Here is a 10,811-nt window from a genome sequence, read left to right as displayed (position 1 = left end):
TTTTGAGACAGAGTCTAACTCTGTTGCCCAGACTGGAGTACAGTGGTGTGATGTCAGCTCACTGCAACCTCTGCCCCCCAGGTTCAAGCGATTCTCCTGCCTCAGCCTCCTGAGTAGGTGGGATTACAGGCACCTGCCACCATGCCTGGCTAATTTTTGTAGTTTTTAGTAGAGACAGGGTTTCACTATCCTGGCCAGGCTGGTCTTGAACTCCTGACCTCATGATCCACCCACCTCTGCCTCCCAAAGTGCTAGGATTACAGGCATGAGCCACCATGCCCTGCAACTTTTCATATTCCTTCTTTTTTTTTTTTTTTTCTTTGAGACAGAATTTCACTCCTGATGCCCAGGCTGGAATGCAATGGCGCGATCTCGGCTTACTGCATCCTCCTCCTCCCAGGTTCAAGCGATTCTCCTGCCTCAGCCTCCTGAGTAGCTGGGATTCCAGGCATGCGCCACCATACCCGGCTAATTTTGTATTTTTAGTAGAGATGGGGTTTTACCATGTTGGTCAGGCTGGGTCTTGAACTCCCGACCTCAGGTGATCCGCCTGCCTCATCCTCCCAAAGTGCTGGGATTACAGGCATGAGCCACCGTCATATTCTTTCTTTAATGCCCAGTCTAAGTAGGGAAGATAAACATTTACTAATATGTTCATTAAAATAAACATAAAACTCAGCTACTCTGGGCACACTGCCTATGGAGTAGCCTTGCTCTGCAAAGAGCGGGGAAAAAAAGAAAAAATATTTAAAATTTTTTGAAAACATAAACATAAAACTTAATAACAATGTAAATACAAAATATTCAGCTAAAATTTGGAAGGGTTCAGACCAATATGAATTACATGATCCATTACATCTGTTTGCCATTGCAAAACAAACAAAAGAAACCCAGCAGTCTTTTGATTTAGTATACTTTTAGTCATTTCAACCATTTCATGAAATAGAAGATAGTTTAAAAGAGAAAAAAAAAAATCAAGGATAGAAGTAGGGCCATATGTTCTTATTTAATATTAGGATATAAAAGAGAAAATACAAGTAACATCAGTGGGACTCCTTCAGTGAGATTTCAACGCCTCATCTCACATATTTTTAGGCTATTAGGTGACATCTAGGGCTGAAGGATTTATTCACCAATCAGTATCTGTTAGGTGATGAACTGTGTCCCCCCAAAATTCCTGTGTTGAAGTCCTGACCTTCAGTATCTCAGTATCGGACTGCATCTGGAGAAAGGGTCTTTAAAGAGGTAATTAAGGTTAAATGAGGTCATTAGGGTGGGCCCTACTCTAATATGATTAGTGTCCTTATAAGAAGAGATTAGGACACAGACACCACATAGAGACCATGTGAAGACACAGGAGAAGACAGTCATCTACGAGAGACCTCAGAAGAAACCAACCTTTGACACTTGACCTTAGACGTCTAGCCACCAGAACTATTGAGGAAATAGGTTTCTATTGTTTAAGCTACTGAGTCCGGGGGTACTTCATTATTGCAGCCCTATCAAACTAATATAGCATCTGACATAGAAGATGTGTAATAGGTATTTACTGAAGGAATGAAGGTTACAGTTTATCCAGCAATTAATTCTGCCCAAAGCTGAGGCTGAAGGTTAACTTTCCACCAGTAAAGTCAGATTAAATATTTATTATGCAGTAAGACAGGCAAAAAGCTATTATTAAATATGAGGAATATCCACATACCCTCCACCCATCTTAAGAAATGAAGCGGCCAGGCGCGGGCTCACGCCTGTAATCCCAGCACTTTGGGAGGCTGAGGCCAGCGGATCACGAGGTCAGGAGACGGAGACCATCCTGGCAAACACTGTGAAACCCCGTCTCTACTAAAAAAAAAAAAAAACTAGCTGGGCGTGGTGGCGGGTGCTTGTAGTCCCAGCTACTCAGGAGGCTGAGGCAGGAGAATGGCATGAACCCAGGAGACGGAGCTTGCAATGAGCTGAGATTGCACCACTGCACTCCAGCCTGGGCAACAGAGCGAGACTCCATCTCAAAAAACAAACAAACAAACAAACAAAAATAAATGAAGCATCAGCATTATAGAAGCACCTGTGCTCTGGTTCCCAGTGGCATCCCTCTTGCTCCCATGCTAGAAATAACCACTAATTGAATTTGGTTATCATTCTGGACTTTTCTTTTTCTTTTCTTTTTTTTTTCAGACAGGGTCTTGCTGTCGCCCAGGCTGGGGTGCAGTGGAACGATCATGGCTCACTGCAGCCTCAAGCTCATCGCACCCGGCTGATTTAAAAAAAAAAAAAAAAAAAAATTTCGTAGAGATGGTGTCTCCCTGTGTTGCCCTGGCTGGTCTCAAACTTCTGGCCTCTAGCAATCCTCTCGCCTTGGCCTGCAAAGTGCTAGGATTACAGGCGTAAGCCACTGTGCCCAGTCACATGTAGCATTTCTTCATACACCTATCTATAGGTTTGTAGCCCTAAGCAATATAATATTATTTTTGCATGTTTTCAAATGTTATACAAATAATATCATACTCGACAAAGACTGTGTACGTTGTTTCTATACCCCTACCATCTTTTTGAGATTCAACCATATGGATGCCCTTAACTCTGGTTTATTCATCTTAACTGCTAAATATGAATACAGTATCTTGTTATAAAATCATACCATGATTTATTTATTTATTCTTCTGTTGATGATCTTTTAGATTGTTTTCAACTTTTTTGCTATTATCAGCAATACTGTTAAGAACATTCTTATATGTGTCTCACATATATGTGAGAGTTCTCTAGGGCAACAATTTCCAATTCCTTTCATGACCGCACACAGGAAATCTTGGAAAAGCATATAGGTAAAAAAAAAAAAAAAAAGGGGGGGGAGCTGTTCATAGGCAGCAGTGACCTGCCCAGGGTTCTGGCTGCCCCAAGACCTGCTTGGCTACTCCTAGCCTAATAACAAGTGTGGGGACAAGAGTGACTTTATTTTAAATGCTAATCTGCCATGTAACTTCTGACTAACCCCGAGTCTGGGAATGCCTCCAGAATGTCTAAATGATGTATTAGTCTTTATGCAAGAACCTCTATTCACTGTAAGTTTCCACCTAAACCACACTTGATGCTGTTGCAGAAATCATAGGCTGTGATGCCCATGGCCACCTACATACTCCTTCCAGAGCACATATACTTTCCCTAAGATATAAGCCCTGGGTCTGGGAGGTTTCGATGCAGAGATCTACCTGTCATGCAGCTGCCCAGGACCATATTTCTGTCTGTAAATTCGCCTAATAAATCACTCAAAGCTGACAAACTGGGTCTGTCTGCCTCCTTCTTTGCCTTCTCAGCTCCTTCAGCATTTGGGGGCCACTTTGCACATATGGCCCATTCACAGATCAAAGAAAGGAAGCTTCTTTGGGAGTTTCCATGGAAGCAAGAGTGATATATACCAAGGGGAAGAATTTTTGAGCACAAGAGTATGTATAGTATATCTTTAGCTTTTAAATGTCCACATTGCTCTCCAAAATGTTATATTAATTTCTACACTTCTACTACCAACATATGAAGTGTTTTTCCACATTTTCACCAACACTTGGTATTAGCAGACATTTTAATTTTTGGATATGAAACGGTAATTCCATTGTGACTTTAATTTGCATTTTTTAGATTACCATTAAGTATCTCTTCGCATTTACTAATCATTTATTTCATTTTCAGCAAATTCCCTTTTCTAATCTTTTGCCCAAGAAGTTATGTCTTACTCTGAGCAAGTGTTCTTTTCTACCCGTGTTAGTTAGGAATCTCTCTTAAACAAAAGCACATTCTATTTTATATATCAGAGTAACTTACAAAACTACCATAGTGCACAGTCTACATTTTGTAAGCTGCTAATCTATACAATGGTCTAGAACTGATTAAAAAGTGGAGGGAGAAACCTGACATACATTTTGTTTCTTTTTTTCTTTTCTTTTCTTTTTTTCTGAGACAGAGTTTCACTCTTGTTGCCCGGGCTGGACCGCAATGGCTCAATCTCGGCTCACGGCAACCTTCACCTCCTGGGTTCAAGCAATTGTCCTGCCTCAGCCTCCCAAGTAGCTGGGATTACAGGCGTGCACCACCACTCCCAGCTAATTGTGTATTTTTAGTAGAGATGGGGTTTTACCATGTTGATCAGGCTAGTCTCAAACTCCTGACCTCAAGTGATACACCCATCTCAGCCTCCCAAAGTGCTGGGCTTACAGGCGTGACTTATATTTATAACAAGCTCAAATCACCAAAAATTTCACTCAGACTAGATCATTTGATCCTTGGGAATGCAAAGATCTTATTTAACTAAATTTTCAGTTACTCAGATCTCTGAGAATATTACCTGTAGTTTCTGCAGATAGAAATGGTTCTAGGCCAGGCATGGTGGCTTATGCCTATAATCCCAGCACTTTGGGAGGCCAAGGCAAGCAGATCACTTGAGGCCAGGAGTTCAAGACCAGCCTGGCCAACATGGTGAAACGCTGTCTGTACTAAAAATACAAAAATTAGTCGGGTTTGGTGGCAGGCGCCTGTAGTGCCAGCTACTCAGGAGGCTGAGGCATGATAATCACTGGAACCGAGGCAGAGGTTGCAGTGAGCCGAGATGGCACCACTGCACTCCAGCCTGAGTGACAGAGCAAGACCCGGTCTCAAAGAAAAAAACAAGAAATGTTTCTTGCTGTGGAGTGGTTGCCATACAGAAATCTAGCTTCTTTGGTCATCTCAAAATGCTACAAATGGTGAACTTATTTGTAATCAAAAGTACGAATTCAGGATCGTTATTTTAAAGGAGTCTGCACAGGATTTGATAGCTGGTTGGTAGTCATGCTACAAGCCAACTCAGCTATAATATTCTCACTGTGGCTATTATCAATTTACCTACTCAGAAAGGTGGAATCACTGAAATTACTGAATGTGCAGACAGAACTCTTCATGCAGCTAATTTTTACTTAATGATTTAAAGCTATTAAATGTTTTTGCTACCATAAAGCTCAGCACATCACAGTTAGTGAACTGTGATGAAAATTTAACAAATTCTGTTTGATCTGAGGCTGCATAGACACTAAGCCTCTGAAATCATTTGAAGCATATTTTCTTAAGTTTTTTCTTCATAAAATTGCATGTTTTACAAATTATGATGGAGTAGGTCAAATCTTCCCATTAGTATTTCTATTATTGTATAGTAATACAAGATCAAGTCTTAATGGAAATTATATTTAGAAACTATAGATTACATTTGCTGAAACTGATCTATGTTTACATTTTCTTGTCAATGGGAAATACATATAACCATAAGTGAAAAATAAACTAAAACATGTTTATCTTTTGATTTCTAATAATCAAAGCTGATATTTATTGAGCATTTACCATGCACCACGCACTGTGTAAAATACTTTTTTGCACATTATTTCATTTAATTGTCACAAATTCACGAGGTAGGTTATGTTGTTACCATTTATCTGATGAGGAAATGGTTAGAGAGGTTAAGAACACTGCACAAATACTGGTTGTATGATACAAGCAATCCTTTCTTTCTTTCTTTTCTCTCTTTCTTTCTTTCTCTCTCTCTCTCTTTCTTTTTCTTTCAGGGTCCCACTCTGTTGCCCAGGCTGGAGTGCAGTGGCATGAACATGGCTCACTGCAGCCTCGACTTCCTGGGCTCAAGCAATCCTACTACCACGCATCTCAAGTAGCTGGGACCACAGATGCACCCACTATGCCTAGCTAATTTTTAAATTTTGTGTAGAGACAAGGTTTAGCTATGTTGCCCAGGTTGGTCTCGAACTCCTGGGCTCAAGCAATCCTCCTGCCTTAGTCTCCCAAAGTGCTAGGATTACAGGCATGAACCACTGTGGCTGGCCAATACTGCCATTCTTTATGCAAATATTTTTTTCAATTGTTATCAAGTAGGAAATCTAATTAACTTCAGTTTCATTGAATTTCATCTTTACTTCCTTCCTATCCATGGCTTATGAGAGAAGTGTTAACATGAAGCAACAAGGATTATGGTAAATAGAGAATTAATAATCTAAAATAACTAAGAGTTGGTCATATTGTTATTATAATTATACTGAAGCTTATTTACATATTCTTTGTTTTGTGTTGAAGCCTTGAGTTCTGATGGGGGAAAATCATGATTTTGATTAAACACAAAATTGCTTCTCGCCTTTTGGCTAAGATCAAGTGTAGATTAAACACAAAATGGGTAGTTAAACCTCTAAATAGTATACACTTTGGAGAAAGCTGAAGTACATTTAATTGTTTAGATAATCATTCCTGATTATTTAACTTACATATTTACAAGCCTAAATAAAATGTGCAAATGTAAATAATGCTTTTCTTTTCTTTTTTTTTTTGGAGACAGGGTCTCACTCTGTCACCCAAGCTGCAGTGCAGTGGCACACTGTAACCTCAACCTCCTGGGTTCAGGTGATCCTCCCATCTCATCCTCCCAAGTAGCTGGGACTGCAGGCACTGGCCACCATGCCCAATTAATTTTTTGTATTTTTTTGTACAGACAGGGTTTCATCATATTGCCTAGGCTGGTCTTGAACTTCTGAACTCAAGCGATTGGCCTCGCCTTGGCCTTCCAAAGTGCTGGGATTACAGGAGTGAGCCACCTGCCTGACCAATACTGCATTTTTTGACTTCCTGTTTTCTATCCTTAAAGCACTGATTTCTTGGACCCAGTGAAAACAAATTTTTCAAGTTGAAGATTTTAAGTTAATGTAATCATTCATATTTGAAGGATGTCACGATTTATTTTTTAATGTCTTTACTATTGAAAATATTTCTTGTTACTATAGTTTATTTATATCCTAAATTAAAAATAAGTAGGCACTTCATATTCTGGATTTGCTGTCACTTGCCTACAACAAAACAAGTCACTCTGGGTTTATACTGGATGAGTTACAAAGCAAGAGTTTGGATTTTATCATTCATTTCAGTCCTAATTTTAGAGGTGTGTGGATACAAAAGAAGTTCTTAATTTGGAGACATTTAAAATGGCTTGTGTGGTTTTCTTCAGGAAGGAAGCATGCTGTCTAACTTCAGGACCATCACGGCACCCTTTAAATATGTAATAATTATTTTGTTCAAAATGTTTATGTTCCATATCTTACCACTCAATGTATAAAATATCACTGCCACTGACATCAATTACATTTTATGGAAAATGGAGTGAATTAGTAAGCTGTCAAGTAGGTATTTTCCTCCTCCCTCAAAAAGTTATATGTCCAAGTATAAATCATCAAAAGGATGCAGATTCTTTCCATATATTGCTTACAAATTGACTATTGTTTAAAAAGGCACGAATTTCATAGACAAGTCTTTATCTCCTTCTTTCTTAAAAAAGCACAGAAAATGGGGGAAAAAGTCTTCTATACTGCACTATAAATTATAGGTAGGAAAAATAAAAACCAAGTGACATGGGAGATTGGAAGTGAATTTTCAAATATCAGTAATTTACAGGATTTACAGGATTTTCATTAGCATTGTTTCCATGTTTTCTGTAAGATATGAACATTTAAATTGATAAGAATGGAATGTTCATATAACATTAGTTTTTCTTGTATCCATTTAAAGATTCACATTTTCACTTTAATATATAACTTAAGACTTTTCTTTCAAAACACATCTAAAATTAGTAAAATGCCTAAACGGAAGCTTTATTTACTTGGTAGAAAAGCTGAAAAAAATAAAACATATTCTTCACAATTTCAGAGGTGACAAAATCTCTTATATTTCAGTAGTTTCTGATCTCCCTTAAGGGATTTGAAAATTGTATGTAATGTTGCATAATCTTAAGAAGATTAACGTTAAAGTGCTACTGGTCTATTTCAATTGTGTACTTCTTACAATGAAAGAATTTATTTGGTAATCCTGAATCTATTGACCTCACAAACACTCGTCATTATTTTGGTGGAAATATTCATAAGCATTTTCAGTTACTGATTTCTAACAGTTGTTTCTTATTATCTTCCTGATTTTACAATTCCCCAAAGTAAAGGTGCGAAAAACAAACATCTACCCTCCTTTTCGACAAATGCCGTGATAGAGGGGAGACTTGTGTGGTGTAAACACAAATTTAGACATTTGGAAGTTGATGGTTTTAAGATTCAATAAAAACTTGAGAGTTTTGGCTTCAAATCCCCACGCTAGTTTGTTTTAGTTCTACCGGATACATGTCCCCTACCCATTTCAAAGGACCCAGTCAACTCCGCTCTCGCCTGCAGTTTCAGCGTCGCGGGTGGCCCGCGCCCCGCCGGAGTTGGAGCTGGCAGAGTCCGATTGCTCAGAGCGCCGAGCCGGGGGCGGGGCAGGGGTACGTTTGCAGGTCCGGTGGTACCGCGGGCTGCGAGCCCCCACGGCCGACCCGCGCTGCAGACCCTCCTGGAGAACCTCAGGCCTCTCCCCAAAAACATCCCTGAAAGGCGTTCCCTTTGTTCATTCATTCATGTTCAATTTCATATGCCCCTCTGTCTTGGGAAAACCAATTCGGGCCTCTGCAGCCTCAACACAGGGGCACTGTTCCCGCCTATTAATGACCCAGTGAAGCCGGGAAGACGAATCTCGACCACTGTTTCGCAAATACCGCGTGTGATTTATTAAATGCCGTCTCTCCGAGTCCCAAGTGGCCGGGAGCATTATGCCACCTCCCTTGCCCTCATCTCTCACTGCCATGCAAGAAAGCGTTAATGGCAAATAGGGACCAAGGTCACGCTCCGTCGTTCCTGCTTCCAAGCAAACCTTGTGCCAGGTTCCTCATTTCGCGAGGCTCCACTCTCTTGGGCTTCAGGCTGCGGCTGGGCCTCCAGGACCAAAGGGCAATAGGGGTCTGAGAGTCCGGGCCTCAGGCATCCGCAGGCCGCAGGTGGGTGGAGAATAGCGCCCGCGCGTGGCAACGGCCCAGGGCGTCTCAGCCGGATTTTTCCATCCCCAGGATAGGCTTCGTCCCCCGTACACTCCAGCGGAACTACAACTCCCAGCACCGTGGTTGCCCGGACTCCCGGAAGCTGAAGCCCGGCTGGGAGGAAGCAGCTGAGACCCCGCCAACAGACCTGGGGTTAATTTAGCCAGAAAAGGGGGCGGGAAGGGCTGTGGGATACTTGTCAATTCGCCGCCATGAACGTGGTTTTTGCTGTGAAGCAGTACATTTCCAAAATGATAGAGGACAGCGGGCCTGGTATGAAAGTACTTCTCATGGATAAAGAGACGGTGAGTTTGCTTTTGCTCAGCATTTGTGAAAGAACCCTCTCAACCTTACAATAGCGGGTCCCATTCCACAGTAGGATTTAGCATTTAATTATAGATATGAAAATAAGGGTCAGTTTGTGTGGAATTGAAAAGTTGTGTAAAGCTTACCCGGTGGGTTTTCAGTCTAAATGGCTCCAGCCACTGCCCAGAGACGACTACTACCCGAAACAATTTATTGGAATCAGAAATCCTTTTCTAAATGTCTCTGCCAATAAATCATTAATATGTTAGAGCACTTGGAAGACTTTGGGATGGGCCTACTGTTTCCACTCAACATTGCGTTTTAAAAGTAAAGCTGTTGGAGCTCAAGCTGAACTGACAGGTTATTTGTTGGCCACAGACCAGAAAACAAAATTCTTTAAGGTGATAGAAAAAAATATTTTTTGAAATTTATGGATTGTTCCAGTTCAAAGAGAGCATGTCTTTTGTTTGTTTTTTGTTTTTAACCTTGACGCTTCAGCTGAAAGGATAGAGCGTATTTTTCGTTCTTGTATGTTACCTACCTGTTTGGATGTTCAGTAAATGTTATTACGTATATTGCTATTTAAGTTATCCAGCTAAGTATCAATGAAAAAAAAGGCTTAGATATGCTACTTGTTTTTACTATTCTAGACTAGCATACTTTTAGTTAATCCTTTGTTTTTACAGACTGGCATAGTGAGTATGGTATACACACAGTCGGAGATTCTACAGAAAGAAGTGTACCTCTTTGAACGCATTGATTCTCAAAATCGAGAGATCATGAAACACTTGAAGGCAATTTGTTTTCTTCGACCTACAAAGGTACTGCATAAACTGAATTTCCATCTGCCCAGGCAGATGCAGAACACTCTGATCTGAAAGCATTAAGAAGGCAAAATAAATTTGTATTATAATTTGTGGCATCATAATTATCCTGGTTCATCAGTATTATAACCTTCATTTTTCTTGTTTTGTTTCCTTATTTCAGTTGACCCCTTACAGCCAATTCTTCCTTCAAGATGTCTTTTAGGTTCACAGCTATTCCCATTGCCACTAATGAACTACTCTTAACAGAGACCCACATTACTTTATTCCTGGATTAACCTCCGTATCTGTCTCATTGAACACCATCAACACTTAATTTCATATACAGCTATGAGTGTCTTGAATCTTTACCACTTTATTCACATTTATGCTCAGAAACCTCTGGTGGCTGGATGTTATTTCCATGATTACATCTATATTTAGCCCAGCAGTTAAAGCCCTCCTTCGTTGGTTTGATCTGCCCATATGTATCCAGCCTTCGTATGTCCTAGGTCTGCTCCTCCTCTGTAGCCAGCTGGGCTACTGTTGGAAGGAGCAATTTTACATGCTCATTCCTGTTCACTGTTTGGTTTTTTTTCTTCCACTAATTAAAAGTTATTTGGCCATTTGTCACTTTTTGTCCATCACTTTCTCAATCCAGCTTGAGGCTCTCCTTTAAAAATACTTTCCTGGCCGGGCGCGGTGGCTCAAGCCTGTAATCCCAGCACTTTGGGAGGCCGAGACGGGCGGATCACGAGGTCAGGAGATCGAGACCATCCTGGCTAACACGGTGAAACCCC

At 40.6% G+C, this 10,811-nt stretch overlaps 1 protein-coding gene and 1 long non-coding RNA gene across 4 annotated transcripts in view; one reads left to right on the top strand and one right to left on the bottom strand.

The window, feature by feature from the left end:
* LOC108533281 (uncharacterized) overlaps window positions 1-8,271 on the bottom strand; it is a 51,113-nt gene extending 42,842 nt beyond the window's left edge. Inside the window, exon 1 of the long non-coding RNA XR_001886694.1 lies at window positions 8,186-8,271. This is a non-coding gene — a long non-coding RNA (uncharacterized LOC108533281). The remainder of the gene's footprint in view (window positions 1-8,185) is intronic.
* Window positions 6,970-10,811, top strand: part of VPS45 (vacuolar protein sorting 45 homolog) — a 90,510-nt gene continuing 86,668 nt past the window's right edge. Inside the window, exons 1-2 of one of the 3 annotated variants that reach the window (XM_017877845.1) lie at window positions 6,970-9,207; window positions 9,895-10,029. In XM_017877845.1, coding sequence (XP_017733334.1) covers window positions 9,115-9,207; window positions 9,895-10,029 — 228 coding nt within the window. In that variant the 5' untranslated portion in view covers window positions 6,970-9,114. Of the gene's footprint in view, window positions 9,208-9,874; window positions 10,030-10,811 lie in introns of all 3 variants that reach the window. The other 2 variants (XM_017877843.1, XM_017877844.1) reach the window with 2 other exon arrangements.

The sequence above is a fragment of the Rhinopithecus bieti genome, unplaced genomic scaffold (genome assembly GCF_001698545.2).
Source record: "Rhinopithecus bieti isolate Rb0 unplaced genomic scaffold, ASM169854v2 scaffold_10548, whole genome shotgun sequence".
Lineage (NCBI taxonomy): Eukaryota > Metazoa > Chordata > Mammalia > Primates > Cercopithecidae > Rhinopithecus > Rhinopithecus bieti.
The sequence above is the reverse complement of the archived record's forward strand: the minus strand, read 5'-3'. Positions and strand labels throughout refer to the sequence as shown.